General features: G+C 40.0%; 1 protein-coding gene across 1 annotated transcript; it reads right to left on the bottom strand.

Annotated features, from left to right (window-relative positions):
• Positions 1-2,843: 2,843 nt before the first annotated feature.
• Positions 2,844-17,889, bottom strand: LOC137331358 (collagen alpha-2(IV) chain-like). The gene is made up of 5 exons (XM_067995104.1): positions 17,730-17,889; positions 15,589-15,705; positions 13,823-14,011; positions 11,117-11,403; positions 2,844-9,148 (listed from the first exon to the last, which is right to left on the bottom strand). Exons 1-5 carry the CDS (start codon positions 17,758-17,760, stop codon positions 8,885-8,887), a joined length of 888 nt encoding a protein of 295 aa, XP_067851205.1. The 5' UTR covers positions 17,761-17,889; the 3' UTR covers positions 2,844-8,884.
• Positions 17,890-18,664: the final 775 nt, after the last annotated feature.

The raw sequence follows: 18,664 nt of genomic DNA, 5'->3' as shown, positions 1-18,664 counted from the left end.
CTTTCTATAATAGGGTGACCAGAACTGTACACAGTATTCCAAGTGTGGCCTAACTAATGTCTTGTACAACTTCAACAAGACATCCCAACTCCTGTATTCAATGTTCTGACCAATGAAACCAAGCATGCCGAATGCCTTCTTCACCACCCTATCCACCTGTGACTCCACTTTCAAGGAGCTATGAACCTGTACTCCTAGATCTCTTTGTTCTATAACTCTCCCCAACGCCCTACCATTAACGAAGTAGGTCCTGGCCCGATTCGATCTACCAAAATGCATCACCTCACATTTATCTAAATTAAACTCCATCTGCCATTCATCGGCCCACTGGCCCAATTTATCAAGATCCCGTTGCAATCCTAGATAACCTTCTTCACTGTCCACAATGCCACCAATCTTGGTGTCATCTGCAAACTTACTAACCATGCCTCTTAAATTCTCATCCAAATCATTAATATAAATAACAAATAACAGCGGACCCAGCACCGATCCCTGAGGCACACCACTGGTCACAGGCCTCCAGTTTGAAAAACAACCCTCTACAACCACCCTCTGTCTTCTGTCGTCAATCCAATTTTGTATCCAATTGGCTACCTCACCTTGGATCCCGTGAGATTTAACCTTATGTAACAACCTACCATGCGGTACCTTGTCAAAGGCTTTGCTAAAGTCCATGTAGACCACGTCTACTGCACAGCCGTCATCTATCTTCTTGGTTACCCCTTCAAAAAACTCAATCAAATTCGTGAGACATGATTTTCCTCTCACAAAGCCATGCTGACTGTTCCTAATCAGTCCCTGCCTCTCCAAATGCCTGTAGATCCTGTCTCTCAGAATACCCTCTAACAACTTACCTACTACAGATGTCAGGCTCACCGGTCTGTAGTTCCCAGGCTTTTCCCTGCCGCCTTTCTTAAACAAAGGCACAACATTTGCTACCCTCCAATCTTCAGGCACCTCACCTGTAGCTGTCGATGATTCAAATATCTCTGCTAGGGGACCCGCAATTTCCTCCCTAACCTCCCATAACGTCCTGGGATACATTTCATCAGGTCCCGGAGATTTATCTACCTTGATGCGCATTAAGACTTCCAGCACCTCCCTCTCTGTAACATGTACACTCCTCAAGACATCACTATTTATTTCCCCAAGTTCCCTAACATCCATGCCTTTCTCAACCGTAAATACCGATGTGAAATATTCATTTAGGATCTCACCCATCTCTTGTGATTCCGCACATAGATGACCTTGTTGATCCTTAAGAGGCCCTACTCTCCCCCTAGTTACTCTTCTGCCCTTTATGTATTTGTAGAACCTCTTTGGATTATCCTTTGCCTTATCTGCCAAAGCAATCTCATGTCCCCTTTTTGCCCTCCTGATTTCTCTCTTAACTCTACTCCGGCAATCTCTATACTCTTCAAGGGATCCACTTGATTCCAGCTGTCTATGCATGTCATATGCCTCCTTCTTCTTTTTGACTAGGGCCTCAATCTCCCAAGTCATCCAAGGTTCCCTACTTCTACCAGCCTTGCCCTTCACTTTTTATAAGGAACGTGCTTACCCTGAACCCTGGTTAACACACTTTTGAAAGCCTCCCACTTACCAGACGTCCCTTTGCCTGCCAACAGACTCTCCCAATCAACAAGTTCCTGTCTAATACCATCAAAATTGGCCTTTCCCCAATTTAGAATTTTAACTTTTGGGCCAGACCTATCATTCTCCATAGCTATCTTAAAACTAATGGAATTATGATCACTGGTCCCAAAGTGATCCCTCACTAACACTTCTGTCACCTGCCCTTCCTTATTTCCCAAGAGGAGGTCAAGTTTTGCCCCCTCTCTAGTCGGGCCATCCACATACTGAATGAGAAATTCCTCCTGAATACACTCAACAAATTTCTCTCCATCCAAGCCCTTAATGCTATGGCTGTCCCAGTCAACTGGGAGCATGAGAGTGGCTCTGCTCAATGCCTTTCTTAATGGCTCCAGTGAGATCTGTAGTCAGCATTGTGGAGAGTTGCTAGCGTAAACCTGCATCCAGAAATATGCCACTTGCAGTGTTTAATACAATCTGAGTTTCTCAGTACATTCTGGTTGTCAGAATTTTCTATCAGTTCTCGAAGTTGGAAGCAGTGAGAAAATCCGGACAACTGAATGTTACTGAAAACTCGAGTCTCAGTATTAAATACAGCAAGTCTGCATCTCTGTGCATTCTGCTACAGCGAAGCAAGATGGTGCTGACCTAATGTGTCATTTTTAATACTCTGAAGGTGGAAAATTAATAAACAAAACTCAAACTATCGGAAACCCAAATTGCATCGACATTGTATTCCAAAAGTTGAAATCTAAGGCCCTGAAATTCCTGGAGATGGGGTGAGTGGTTTCACAGTGGACTGCCAGCTGGAGGAGGGGATGGAATCCGAATCCATCACGGTTCTGCCTCTTTTCTGCCCCATTGGAAATCACAGCACTTTTGCGGTGGGTATATAATATGCTCACCCACAACTGGGATGGATGTATTATAATGGATCATACAATGTATTTATCTCATTTATGCCCCTAATAACTCTAGATGTCAGAGACAGCCTGGTGCCCATTGTTGCTAAGGCACCCGGGATTCAAAAATTCTAAAATGTCTGATTACGCTCCTGCGAAGCACCGTGGGATGTTTTACTACATTAAAGGCACTTTATAAATGCAAGTTGTTGTCTCTGTAGAAGACTAATTTAAGTCCGTTTATTATATCTAATATGCGAGTCTGTGACACTCATTATAAATCGCTTGTGTAACCTAATTGGATCAGTTTGCAGTGTGTGTTTGAACAAGATAAAATATGAAAACCTCTCCAGTAATGGGATGTTTATTACCTAGATGTAAAGAAAAAAATCCATAGACAAGTAGAGTTTTAAACTTGCAGTAGAAATTGCGCAATTATCATCTCCTAGACATTTTAAATCTCAACATGGGTAGTGGCAATGGGGTAGGACAGAAACAAAACCTGTTCTATTTATAATATATCAACCAACTTTACAAACATAGGAAAAACACTGTGTTTTCAACAGCTTGCTAAAATTTCGGGTATTGTCAAGCAGTGATGCATGATTACAAATCCATTGAATAGTACTTTCAGGCACTGTATTGGGATCTACTTTAAAGATCAAAGCCATTCTTGGCCTTTTAAAAAGAAAAGTGTATGGATGTCACAAACCTTGCATAAATTAATATTTTATTTCAGTTGAACTATTTTAAAAGATCACATTTTTGCGCTCTCATGCCCCACTGATGTGCTAAATCATATTTTTTTAAAGTATGCTCGCCCTCCTTGTTAACTGACCCTCCTTGTTAACTGTGACTGTCACCACATCTACAAGTTCAATTTAACCAACAATAATTTAGTCACAGTACAGCATCAGGTGACATTCTACACGGTGACACTGCACCCCTTTAATCCGTGCCTCCCACTGTCGCCTTTAGCCATTACAAACTGATTTCATGGCCACCATCAAAAACACATTGTAAAATCTTGGGTTAATGTACATAGCTATCCAGACAAGCTTTTTAAAATAATACTGCAATTACTTCATAATTAAATGGCATATTCAAAGAATATATATATATATATATATATATATATTTTTACTTACTTATGTTGATTACTTCAATAGTTATGTGGATTGTTACAATACTAGAATAAAACTGTCAGTGAGTAGAGCATGTTGTTCAATGCAACTTCAGTTGGCTACTGTACATTTAAACAACATGCACTCTGCTCGCTGTTTAACAAAGCACCACTTTCCAAACTCCACAATTAAGGTGGGTGAGCAGGCAGGGAAGAAGATTCAATGCATTGGGACTCGAACTATAAGCAACTCTGAGCCTCAGTTCAAAGTTGCGAATCTTTGCTTTGGAAACTAAAACAGATGAGCGGTGCTGTACGTCTAATCGCGATCTATTGTTTCAACATGGGAAAGAGCTGTGAAATTAGTTCCAGCGCTGAAACAGACTATGATTAGTTCTGTAACCAGATCCATGTAACAGAACCCCACTGATTATGATGAACACAATTAAACATACATATGGCTTGTAGTTTTGGCAAGGGCAGATGGACGATTACAACCGAGTAATCGCTAAAACCAAATTGCACCCTGTGCATTCTACTTTATGTATAATATATACAGTACAGGATTAATGCCTGTTTTATACATTACTTCAGAATTCACACTCCACACTATCTAAGAAGCTGGAGCCTTGAGTTCATGCAAATTTTTTGCCCTAATCTTTCCTCCTTGATTCAATTTCCATTTTCTTGAAATACCTTGGGATGTTTTTCTACAATTAAAGGTGCTATGTAAGTGCTAGTTGTTGTTTTTAGATCTTTGTTAATTGAAGAGATTCAAGCTAATAGGTTACATTTCCCAAGGCGACATTTCCCAACATACAAATTAGTTAATCTTTCCCTTTAAGTTTTTTTGGCCCTCGCTATAAAAACCCACACCCTAAATAGATGGACAGTAAAGAGCTGCTTCTCCATTTTGTTTGCAAAGATTTATTTACATGTGGGCAAAGAAAATATATTTACTTTCTAGGAACTAATAAAAAAATTATTTCACCGTCTCTAGGGAGGTCTCTTACAAACTTCTTTGTAGGAGAAAGAAGGTGGGCACTCCGATCCCTTGTAACAGAGCGAGCAATACCATGGAAGATCTACTAGTAAGTTTAGACATATATACATATTGTAATATCTATTATATGCATATTATAATCCTATAGTTCATCAGCCTTTCGTATCTTCATCTCAGTACAATGTTTAATATGTGTAATACAGTGAACTTTCCATACTTGTATTGTGAAAAGCATCCAAGCAGTACAAATATATATATTGTCCTTCCAAATTTGGGTTGTATCTGGAAAAGGCATTTTGAGCTACATAACATTAGGGTGGAGTACTGATGGTTACATTTTTTGCTGATTATGGTGGAAGCATTTTGGGATAATGAAGTAAGAGCATTATATAAGAATATTGTAGCAAAGAATATTAAAGTTCATTGACAGTGCAATTTGTTGTATGAAATTTGTACCAAAAGAATAAATAGCCTACTGATATTGTGTAACTTTATTTATTAATTGCACAAACCTCTTACTGCACACATGGTTAGGTTTCTAAGCACATCAGCTGTATTTGTTTCTCATTGATTTAACTAGCACTTTGTTATGTGAAATTTCTTTCCAGTACTATATCCACCAATAATTCAGCACCTGTATCCCGTAGGATGCTCCAGGTTCAGAACAGTTAGGGGGAGATTATATTTCAATGTGTGTCCTCACACAATTCACATAGAATAGTAGTTTGTTCCAAAAAGTGCCATTTTCATTCCCAGAATATTTAATCTAATGTGAAACCTAGAAATGCCACAAGAATCTATTAAGCAGATAAGGTTCTGTGAATTATAATGTTCTGCTGTTTTGATATGAGCTGCTGGGCAAAGATTAAATAATTTTCAATCCTATTTGCCACATTGGAATTGAGAAGTTTTGAAATTCTTTCCAACTGCAAAATAATCAAATTTACTAATTCTATTGTAAGGTGATTACTAAAGATATTTTTCTAATTGTGTTTATTGTGAAATCTAAAGATAGCTCGTTCTTTGGCAAACAAAATGTTAAATTTCTGAACAGTTGCCACCCATGTACTTTTTGCATAAAGCAAGCGTTACTTGTTCTACGTATTTTTTTAATTAAACAGTAATTCAAATTAACTGATAAAATTTTAATAGCAAGTTAAAACGATAAATTATGATAATTCTAAAATACACTGCTTTTGGTAATTGTCAATTGAAGGATAGTGGAAATGGAAATGATGTTAAGTACGAAGTAGTATCAAGTGTATTTGTTTGAACTGAGGGATATTTTGTGCAGTGGGCCCCCATTCACTATTGGATTGAGACTGCCCATTCACTCAGGGCACTCACAACTAGCAGGGAGAGAGGAGATTTTCATCTCATCTGTCTGAGCTGGTTTCAAACCAGGTCTTAAGAAGGTTAGTGCACAACTCAAGTAACACATAAACCAGGATAAAATACATATTTTTGATTTGGGTTCTAGCTTTAGTTTCTTCTGTTTCATTGTACTGTATTTACTGTATAATCCATTCAATGATAATCCCTCAGTGTTTCAAGTATTATATTAGGTGCAGCACAGGAGGAGGCTATTCAGCCCATTATGCCCGTGCCGGCTCTTTGAAAGAGCAATTAGTCCCATTCTCCTGCTCTTTCCCCATAGTTCTGTAAATTTTTTCCCTTCAAGTATTTATCTCATTCCCTTTTGAAAGTTACTATTGAATCTGCTTCCACCACCCTTTCAGAGTGCATTCCAGATCATTTCAACTCGCTGCATAAAAAAATATTTCCTCGTGTCGCCTCTGGCTCTTTTGCCAATCACCTTAAATCTGTGTCCTCTGGATACTTGCCCGTTTGCCACTGGAAACAGTTTTTCCTTATGTATTCTATCAAATAATTACTCTATCAAACCGTTCATGATCTTGAACGCTTCTATCAAATCTCCCCTTAACCTTCTCTGTTCTAAGGAGAACAATCCCAGCTTCTCCAATCTCTCCACATAACTGAAGTCACTCATCCCTGGTACCATTCCTTAATCTCCTCTGCAGCCTCTCTAAGACCTTGACATCCTTCTTGAAGTGTGGTGCCCAGAATTGAACACACCACTCCAGCTGAGGCCTAACTGGTGCTTTATTAAGGTTTAGCAAAACTTCCTTGCTTTTGTACTCTATGCCTCTATTAACAAAGCCCAGGATCTCATGCTTTTTAACAGCCTTCTCAACTTGTCCTGCAACCTTCAAAGATTTGTGTATATGCACCCCAGGTCTCTCTGTTCTTGCACTCTCTTTAAAATTGCACCATTTAGTTTATATTGCCTCTCCTCATTCTTCCTATCAAAATGCATCACTTCACACTTCTCTGCATTAAATTTCATCTGCCATGTGTCTGTCCATTTCATCAGTCTTCCTGAAGTCTGTTACTATCCTCCACATTGTTTACTACATTTCCGAATTTTGTGTCATCTGCAAACTTTGACATTATACCCAAGTCCAGATCATTAATATATATCAAAAATAGCAGTGGTCTTAATACTGGCCCCTGGGAACACCACTGTATACTTTTCTCGAGTCTGAAAAACAACCGTTCACCACTACGCTCTGCTTTTTGTCCTCAAGCCAATTTTGAATCTGTGCTGCCACTGACCCTTTAATCCCATGGGCTTTAATTTTGGTAACAAGTCTATTATGTGATACTTTATCAAATGCCTTTTGAAAGTACATATGCACAACATCAACTGTGCTACCCTCATCAACCCTCTCCATTACTTCATCAAAGAAATCAATCAAGTTAGTCAAACATGATTTTCCTTTAACAAATCCATGCTGACTTTCAATTATTAGCAACAAATCCATGCTGACTTTCAATTATTAGCCAGTACTTTTCCAAGTGCTAATTAATTTTGTCCCTGATTATTGTCTCTAAAAGTTTCCCCACCATCGATGTTAGGCTGACTGGCCTGTTGTGCCATGTTTAACCCTCTCCCCTTTTTTGAACAGGTGTGTAACATTTGCAATCCTCCAGTCCTCTGGCACGGCCCCCATATCGAAGGAGGATTGGAAGTGGATGTTAACATTTAATGACTTCAAATAACATTTCTGAATAGGAGAACTAAGCTACACACATTCATTATGTCCTGGGTCCTGAACCAGTATGACACTTAACATGGACACTTAGAAAGGCTGCACATCATTTTGTGCACCTGACCAATTATATGTTAAATACATGGTTCTGAATTAACAAAGCATAATAATGAAGAAATCAGAGAATTTGCCATTTCTTTTACAGAAAACATTTGATAAGTTCAGCATGCCAGTGCACTCTTGTTTTTGTCATTTGTGTCACAGAATAAAGACAGCAGAAAGTTTCTGTACATTTCGAAAGACAAATACAGTACTGTGAATTATTTTAAACATGCACTGAATAGCCTATAGTATAAAAGTGACTAAATGAACTGTACGATTCCCTGGCTGTTATGCTTACCAGCCTACGATTTACCACCCACTTGTTTTAATGGGCAGAATATCACGGATGGGAAGCACAGAAGCAAAATAATCCAGCCCCTATTCATATCTGTGTCACCAGGTCTTATCACACTATTTGGTATTGGGGACTAAATCATGTATAAAGTCTATACCTTCTCAGTAAATATCCTGGCAACATAAAGGCTTCCCCGTGGGCTTTAAGTTGGAATCTTATGTATAACGTAAATAAAGACTATCAACATTCACAGCATCTTAAATGAAGCCAGGTGAGAAAAAAGGCCAACATATTATTTTGCTTATCGTCCAGTAAATTGGCACAGTTTGCTGTTTTAGAGTGTTTGGAATGTTTATTGCTATTAACACGGTGATATAGTTACAATAACTTTTCACAGACTATTTTCAAATGATCTGTAGTTTTTTTTTGTCATCTTAATTTTACAAGTTTGTGCTAAGACCAGGTGACAAAAATAATTCAGCTTTTTAAAAAATAATTTTACATACCTATAAGTTAAATTGCACTGATAATGTCAATAAGTAGCTGTACATTTCATATTAAATTTAATCTCCATAGATTTTACTTTTTAATATATTGATTATCATAAGCATGCTAGTGCCAGTGTAAATTCCATATTCTCCTGACATACATTTTCAATCAGTTGAAGTTGAAGGTGTACTTAGAGAGAGAAATTAAATGAGCACCATTAACCATTAGGCCTGAATTGTTGCCTTCCCTTTGGTAAAAAGTCTTACCATATTTTTATCTTGTAGCGTTCCAATGCAGCTGAAATTATTTATTTTTCAAACAAACCTGACATCTACTAATACTTTGCCTTTGTAATTGCTCCATTTTCAGAGTTTCTGATGGAGCAGATAGTTCAAACTGCTGGTTTGATTGCACAGTTGTCAGCCAGAAGCTGTATTTATCAGTAAAGTAGTGGCAGGTGCCTCGAGCTCCTTGGCACTCAATGAATGGCGTTGAGCGGAAATCCTCCAGGCAACTCCCAGGTGACGTTAGGGACTGGCCTCCTCCTTCAGCACCCGCTCCTGTGTGCTGTAACAAGAAGGTAGGCCTTAACGCTCATAGCTGGAAGTTAAATCTGTAATACTCCTAGTTTTAATTTTATATTTTAAAATTCTAACCTTCCATGCCATGCACCACTCCCTGAATAAGAATCACCAAACAGCGTAATGCTCTCTCCTGTTGGAAATTATATCAGTCCACTTGATGTGTGACAAAGACATTAAGCATAGATTGGAAATTAAGCATACAGGATGAAGTTGCATCTACCAGAATTGCATCTACCAGAATTACATCACTCCTGCTGCTTTTCATCCAGCACCAAACGTAGCCTCCCTTCCATACATACCAAAGACCTTGCTACAAAAACAAAAAGTTGACTTAGTCACAGGCTATCAATGCTGCTCCTTGGTTGATGTATCAGGAGGTATCCTCAAGTGTTGTTGTAAGGAACCATTCTTCCAGATCTGTTTTCATTACCCCTCAGAGTAATATTGGCAAAATTCACTCCTTGGGTGGAAGTTCCAGTTCCAATGTCACTTAGAAATCATAGAATCATAGAAAATAGGAGCAAGAATAGGCCATTCGGCCCTTCGGGCCTGCTCTGCCATTTAAAATGATCATGGCTGATCGCCTAACTCAGTACCCTGTTCCTGCTTTTTCCCCATATCCCTTGATCCCTTTAGCATTAAGAAATATATCGATCTCCTTCTTGAATATATTTAATGACTTGGCCTCCACTGCCTTCTGTGGTAGAGAATTCCACAGGTTCACCATCCTCTGAGTGAAGAAATTTCTCCTCATCTTGGTTCTAAATGGCATATCCCGTATCCTGAGACTGTGACCCCCGGTTATCGATTCCCCATCCATCGGGATCATCCTTCCTGCATCTAGTCTGTCTAGTCCTGTTAGAATTTTATATGTTTCAATGAGATCACATCTCATTCTTCTAAACTCTAGTGAATATAAGCCTGGTCGACCCAATCTCTCCTCATACATCAGTCCTGCCATCCCAGGAATCAGTCCGGTAAACCTTCGTTGCACTCCCTCCATGGCAAGGACATCCTTCCTCAGATAAGGAGACCAAAACTGCACACAATACACCAGATGTGGTCTCACCAAGGCCCTGTATAATTGCAGTAAGACATCCCTGTTCCTGTACTCAAATCCTCTTGCAATGAACGCCAACATACCATTCGCCTTCCTAACTGCTTGCTGCACCTGAATGCTCGCTTTCAGCGACTGGTGTACAAGGACACCCAGGTCTCGTTGCACCTCACCTTTTCCCAATCTATCACCATTCAGATAATAATCTGTCTTTCTGTTTTTACAATCAAAGTGGATAACCTCACATTTATCCACGTTATACTGCATCTGCCAAGTTCTTGCCCACTCACCCAACTTGTCTAAATCACATTGGAGCCTCTTTGCATTCTCCTCACAGCTCACATTCCACCCCAGCTTTGTGTCATCTGCAAACTTGGAAATGTTACATTCAGATCCCTCATCCAAATCATTGATATATATTGTGAATAGCTGGAGCCCAAGCACTGATCCCTGCGGTACCCCACTAGTCACTGCCTGCCACCCAGAAATAGACCCGTTTATTCCTACTCTCTGTTTCCTGTCTGCCAACCAATTCTCAATCTATGCCAGTATATTCCCCCAATCCCATGTGCTTTAATTTTGCACACTAACCTCTTGTGTGGGACCTTATCAAAAGCCTTCTGAAAATCCAAGTACACCACTTGAAACTGGTTTTGGAATTCATGGTTTGTAATTGGGTCTTCAATTCTCTAACATTGTAGAGACATGGCAGATCGCTGGTTCTATCATTTTACCACATGGTTACATGTCATTTTCTGTTGCCACTGATAATAATTCATATTATAAGGGTAATAAACCATGCCATAAATTTTAAGCTAATATGTTTCATTTTGGTTTTATAATGATGTGTATAAATGTATTTTAAGAGCACAACCTTCTAAAAATTCAGCTTACCATCAAAAAGGAATATCCAGTCCAAAGGCTGATCCATCCTGATGGGCAAGGAGGGATGGTTTGATCCTGGCTGTGTACAGCCACTGCAACAGAAGGCGCCTCACAGACAGAACACCTGCTGATGTAAGGTTCTATCTCATGTTCAACGAGTGGCATCATGGGGGTAGGTGCGGAGGTAGACAGCCAATAGGATTTGTCATTTCTAGTGGCATAGTGACAAACTTCATCAATGCTGCAATATGCAAATGGCATAGTACTGAACATTGGCAGACAAGAGCCAGCTAGACCTGGGAGAACAGCAAGATTGCAGTAATAGTTATCAATAACTATGTGACAAAATGATCAGAAGTTACATAATAAAATATCCAGAAAGCCATGCCATTTAGATAAGTTGCTGCTCCTGTAAACAGCCGTCCACTTGCTATCCAGAGACAGCACCAAGCACACACTCCTATTTTTGCCATTGACCATGAGGCTTTCCTACCAAACTGCAGCTACCTTAGTCTATGAGTAGCAATCACCTGTTGTGTCCAAAGTGATACTTTCTTTCTTAATATTAATTCTGTGGTGTTACTACTTAACGTGAAATCAGAAGGCTCCAAGCCATACAGATTAGGGAGGGCCAAGATTCAACCCACGCTCTGTTTTCAGTTGGCTGATTTGGAGCAGCAATAGGAGAACTCCATTGGGTTGCAGTAACCTGGGTTGAGGAAGGGCAAATGCTCCTGATTATACAGGGACCTCAGCTGAAGCATCTGTGTGTGGATGGATTGAGCTTGGCTGCGATCTCCTCCATAGTTGGGTAGCCCGTCTGCACCTACTGTCAGGCTTAGACTTGGCACTTGGACGAGGCACCAGAGGGTGATTGCTGCCCGTTGGAAGAGCATCCAATTGAAACTAGGAGAACATGGGGAGGGGAAAAACCGTAGGGAAAAGAAAGTAAAATCAGAAAGATTTATGCTGTGGTGTGACACTGCTGAAACTGGTTTCCAATGTAAACCCTTATTGCCACTGTCTAGAGTACATTCAAACCGAGGCCTTAGAAGTGTAAATCCAATGAGTTATGAAGTCTGTGCCAACAAACTATACCATCCAGTCATCACAGGACTTACAGCTATATGCTTCATGGCTTAAACGAAATGCTGTGCAGAGGAGATTTACTAGAATGGTATCAGGGATGAAAGACTTCAGTTATGTTGTGAGACTGGAGAAACCGGGGTTGTTGTTCTTGCAGCAGAGCAGAGAAGGTTAAGGGGAGATTTGATAGAGGTGTTCAAAATCATGAAGGGTTTTGATACAGTAAATAAGGAGAAACTGTCTCCAGTGTCAGAAGGGTCGGTAACCAGAGGACACAAATTTAAGGTAATTGGCAAAAGAGTCAGAAGCCACATGAGGAAAAAAAATTTACGCAGCAAGTTGTTATGCTTTGAAATGCACTGCCTGAAAGGGTGATGGAAGCAGATTCAGTAGTAACTTTCAAAAGAGAATTGGATAAATACTTGAAGGGCTACGGGGAAAGAGCAGGGGAGTGGGACTAATCGGATAGCTTTTTCAAAGAGCCGGCACAGGCACAAAGGGCTGAATGGCCTCCTTCTGTGCTGTATCATTCTATGATTCTGTGATAATCTATTGGAATAAACTACCTTGTTGGCTATCTAACCAGACTGCTGCATATTATTTCTCAATTTATTTTCTGTACATTCACACTGAGCACAATCACAAAGAAAATGAGGAAAAGAGATTTACCATAACATTTTTAATATAGAAAGCATGTTATATTGAATTTAAATCCCTTATTATTAGGCTACGCAATAGCGGGGGGAGGGGGGAGGAATTGTAGGACTTGAGGAGGTTACAGAAGTGGGGAGGAGCAAGGCTATGAAGGAATTTAAACATGAGGACCAGAATTTTAAACTTGAGGCACTGAAGGACCAGGAGCCAGTGTAGGTCAGCAAGAAAAGGGGTGATGATGAGCTAGTGGGACTTGGTGAGGGATAGGATATGAATGGTAGAGCTTTGGATGAGCTGAAGTTTGCGGAGGCTGCAGGATTGGAGATTGGTCATGAAAGTGTTGAATGATCGAGTCTGAAGGTGTAGAGCAAGTATCTGCGGAGGCGGGTAATATTATGGAGGCGGAAGTGGATGGTCTTTATGGTAGAGTGGACATTGGATCAGAAGTTCAGATCGGGGTCAAAAACGATGTTGATGTTGTGAACAGTCTAGTTCAGCTGGAGATATTACCTGGGGAGGGAGATGGCAAGGATATGGAGTTTGTGAAGGGGGCAAAAGATGATGATATTGATCTTCACAATATTTAGCTGGAGGAAATTGTGGCTTATCCAAGACTGGGTGTCGGGCAAGCAGTCTGACAATACAGAGACTGGAGGGGTCAAGAGATGTGGTTCAGGGGTAGAGCTGGGTGTTGTCAGTACATATTGACCATCTGGTAAATCTGAACCTGCTTGCAAAGAAACTGATATAGATGTCAAAGGCAAGAGAACATTTCTCATTAACATCCTATGGGAATGAAGTGTTTTGTACACCACTTTGAATAGGCAACCTTGTAGCCATTATCATTTTGAATAAAATTGAGATTATCCACACTGCAAATGACACAGCTGAGAAATTCTGAAACACAGAATGTGAAAATATGGCAAGGTGGTAGGTTATGTCATATATAAAAGGTCATGCATGGTCTGTACTTACCAAGATCTTGATTGTGAGACTTTTCCTGGCCCTCCAGATAAAGCAAGCTGTATCCTTGCCAAAGGCTAGGCATGTTTTGAGGACATGTAGGTATCTTCTGTGACTGACTATGTACCACAATCAAGAACCCTGCAGAGAATGGAGGACACGCGCCTTGGTTTCCTGGCGGTCCTTGATGTCCAGGGGGGCCTGAAGTAAAGGACAATGGAATGATTATAATACCTTTTTAGCCCAGTGCTGCTTTTATTTTATTTTTTTTCCTATACTCTTAAATTTGTATTAACACTTCTGCCCCCAAATTTTTTAGGAACTTTAATATTTAGTTTCAGGTTTTAAGGGCGCCTTTCATCTTGTTCTCTGCACAAGGTTTAACCTGCGCAGGGAACATGTTTAAATGATGTTCTTGGGCTGGCCTTGCAACATCATGATGATGCTGCAAGCATTTTTGCTACCAATGGTGTTGTGGGTATTTTTGCCTCCGGACATTATGTAGGGTTACTTTGTTTTTGGGGCTATTCACAAGTGGAAGAGGAAAAGGGGAAATGATAGTTGTAGTTAACCTCTGCCTCCAGTGTTAACATCAGGAACAAGAGCACTGGTGACCGCCTGAAGTTTTAAAGGATCTATTTACACATAAAAGGACCCTGAGATTCATGGGGGTTCTGCTCCATTGGCGAAAGTTTGGTGGAGCAGAGCCTTCATCTGCCTGCAGCACTCATCGTAGATCCCATCCCAAATCTTCAGGAAAAGGGTCATTTTTGCATTGCTGGGGTGGATACATCAAAGGCGTCTACCTTGATCCACCAGCTGATGTCAGGGTGGCACCCAGATATTCTAACAGGAGGACCCCGAGACTCTTCCTGGACACGCTGTCCATGAATTCTTTTTTTTTTGCTCTCAACTGAGAAATTTTCAGACATTTGAAAGGTAATCAATGTTTTCTGGGATCAATTCCCTTTGTCTCGAGTGCTTCTGGGTCCTCAATGGTTCTTATGCCAGCTCTCAGTAGGTTTTGCTGAGCCCTTTTAAGGATGGAATGTACGGAATTTCCCAGGGAAGTCTGGGCACTCCCCTGACGGCCGACAGTTGCCAATCCTCCAGGATTGTCCTGGAGTCTCCAGAAATTAAAGATTAATATTTTGGACACTGCTGTGAGCATCTTGGGAGAAAAAAAATCATTGGGGCATAAAAAAAAATGGTGTGTTCTTATCATTTTCCTTGAACACTTCCAATTATATTGGAGATGGGAAAAAAGGCTGTTTGACTGGACAAGGTGGTTGAAGGTAGGAAATCACGTGACGAAACCTCCAGGAATACATCCAACCCGAGTTGGCAACCCTAGACACCCCCCCATTGACGTAGGGTGGATGGATGGAAGATCTGTCTATGGCCTCCCCCAGTGGAATTTAATGGGGCATTGGAAATGAGGCAGAATCCTGGCATAAGTGGATTCTTCCCCAAATTGTTCACAATCCCTCCTCACCATCCTCCTCCGCCCCCTCCCTCCCCCGAATAAAAAAAAAATCTTCTGTCCTGCCCTCCCAGATCCCAAAAATTTTAGAGCCAAACCCTGTTCCACAAGACGACATCAAGCAAGATTTCACCAGAATTTCTGAGGAAAAGATACATAGCAAGAAGGTATAAGACAGATCTTAGTGCAATTAATACATTTAAACTCCATATAAATCAGGAAGCTTTTTGAATTAAATGACTCCAGATTTTCTGTTGAAAAAAATAAGCAGTTGAACCATCAGATTTTTTCTCACCTTGGTTGCCAGTGATTCCTTGTTGACCAGGTTCGCCGGGATCTCCTGGTGGCCCAGGGGGGCCAGGTGGACCATCAGCACCTACCCTTCCAGATTCCCCAGTTAGGCCTTTGAGTCCTACAGATATGCAGAAGAGTGAATGTTTATACATTTGCCTACGGTTTGTTGGAATATCATTAATCTACTTTAGTAATTGAGATCTGCATTTTTAGCTTTTAATTTTGTAAAGAAAAATACTGGGAGATTTCAGGGTTAATTATAAGTGCAAGTCTTTCTTTTCTTTCTATCTGTTCACACATGTATCTCCCAACTGCTGATTATGCAGTGGTGTAGGGAGCGGGTTGCTTTCTTGCATGGAGCACACCACAGGAGATTCACGAGTGATGTTATTGCGCATCAGTACAAACCTTCTTTTAATTATTTTTGTCAACAATAGCAGACATGCAGTTGACAACAGTTTAAGAACAGAATATTGGGCACACACCATTATTAATGTGCAAATCGGCCAGCAACTTATAACCGAGGAAGAGATATCCCATGAATTGTGAATTGCCACAAGCTGTTGGCCGATTTGTGCCGCTCTGCCGTTAGCTTCGTGAAAACGGCATCTTGCGCTTAACCTCCCCGGTGATTTTCATGAAGCTGCTGCATTTGCACATGAATTGCCCAATACACTCGCCACAGAAAGTTAAGTCTAGTAATTAACAGCGTAAGTACCCTTTTAACGACATGATAATTGTTAATGACTGCCAATCAACCTCTCTTATCCAGAAAGTAAACAATTCTAAATGTGGAGTCTCAGTCCTTCAGGTTGTTAATTATTTGAGGAGATTTTAAAAAATGTCAAATTTTAAATTTAAATTTTTTTTAATTACTTTTCCTTTCTGTCTTTTTTTTTCTCTCTCTCTTAATCCAATCTTTCTTTCCCTCTCTTAATTTCTCTTACTGTACCTGAATTCACCCCCTTTAATTCACCTTCCTTCTCAGTCCTTCCTGTTTATTTCTCAATCCTTAAATCTTACGGTTAAGGAGATATACTGTTTGTCCCATTGTTCACCAAGGTCCCAGATACTCCGTTGCCCATGCTGTGCTGTTAACAGCTCGCACTTCCAGCAACTTTGTGGGCAAAAATTTTTAAAACCTAAACATTCATGAACAAGTCCACCTAACAGGGCATGCTGCAAATTGCCCCTCTTCTGTACAATCTGGCCCTATATGTCAGGGCCAATGCTATATTTAATACTTCCTCAGCTGACCTAATGCAATTTCTTTCTTACAAGATACTGTCTGTGTATGGCATTTTTAATAAACATAAAGGTTTATTAAGGGTGCCATACCATCACCCTGACAGAACAGCAACAGGTGAACTGATTTTTGATTTGTTCTTTCAGTTTAAGAAAAATGTGATGACATTAAATAATAATTCAATTAAATATGACCTTAAGTCACTATCCACAAATGATAATTTAAGAAGTTATGAAAGTCCTTTACTCTCTAATTAGTTTTCAGAAATCTGAGTCTTCCCCTCACATGCTCTGGGAAAATGAAGTACAAATTCTTACAGAATCTCTTCAGAGTTAAGTGAATACATGAAATTCCTGTAACATTAGAGATAATTACACTTTTTTAAAAAGGAAAACAGACAAAGAAAATATTTGTGCAATACTCAGTTTCTAAAGCTACGTTCCTAGTGATATATTGATTAAAGTTATCACGTACGTGGTGCTATGAACACTGCATTTTTCATTAAATATTTCTTTTGTTAGCTTGAAATAAACTTAAAAACTGGATTTTCCACTGTAAATAGATTTTCCAAAATGAAGGAAAACACCATGTAATAACATGGTGATATTTCTATCATAACCCGTACTTTGCATACATCTATTCTGCTTGGTTGCACATTCTGACCTGTTCTGCTTTCATTGAAATTTCCACAGAACCTTTTTGGTTGGTCATAGCTTATCCACCTGCTACCCTTCAGGAAACTTCCAAATGGTTACACTGTATTGCTTACTACACTTCCTGTTATGTAGTGCCATGGATACACCTGAACTAATGTAAGATTGGTACCATCACCATCTCAGAGGACATTACACAACACATGGAATTCACAAAGTGTATACTTCAAAAGCAGGCAATACCTGGATCGCCATGTGGACCAGAATATCCCATTGTTCCTACTGGTCCTGGAGGGCCTGGGGGTCCTGGTAATCCCAGATCTCCTTGATAGTGACTAATATCCACACCACCATCAAAAATAATTGAACCAGGTGGGCCTACAACTCAACCAACAAACCAGTAATTAATCAAAAACATCCTGACTCAAAATGTAAAGAAAACTTCAAAAATGTATCAAGAATTTATTTGTAATATGAGTTTACAGAAACTGTTGTCTGTGGAGTCCAACAAATTAGAACTTGCAACACAATAGTAAATGGTCATTCACACCTTTAAAAGTCTAAATTCTGAAGATCAGAGCAAGAAAGCCCAGCAGCACTGCTTACAAACACTAAAGAAATGAGTAGGTCAAAAAAATTGTGGAATTTGTCATGCAACCAATTTATATATGATTGTTTACAAGTAGGAGATTCAATGGGGGCAATTTTAACCTAAGCCGCCAGTCGGGAAACCCACAGGATCGGGTGGGATGCTGGTTGTACATCCCGCCCAATTGTACTCTCCATTGAAGTCAAAGGAGAGTAATATTGGGCTGGGTGTAAAACCAGCTTTCCACCCGATCCACTGGGTTTCCCGTCTGGCGAGTTAGGTTAAAATTCCCCTGAATAAGTCCCTCACAGACTGTGCACACTCTCCAAAATCTGTTAAAAAAAAATTATGCTGTCTAATTCTGCACCTTGCATCCTTGAGGTGCAACAGGGTTATTACTCTCTGAGCAAAAGCACTTGAATTCAAACAAATTTTAGACTACAGCCATATAGAACAATTAAAAACGCCACAGAAATTAAACTGTATACAAAGAGGAAAGATGCCATCAGTAAGCACCAGTCACCTTGTTTCTTAGCTATCGGGTTATAGTCACTTATCATAGCTCACCTGGATCGCCTGAAGAGGTCAA

The sequence above is a fragment of the Heptranchias perlo genome, chromosome 13 (assembly GCF_035084215.1).
Source record: "Heptranchias perlo isolate sHepPer1 chromosome 13, sHepPer1.hap1, whole genome shotgun sequence".
Lineage (NCBI taxonomy): Eukaryota > Metazoa > Chordata > Chondrichthyes > Hexanchiformes > Hexanchidae > Heptranchias > Heptranchias perlo.
This window is presented reverse-complemented; position numbering and strand designations above follow the sequence as displayed.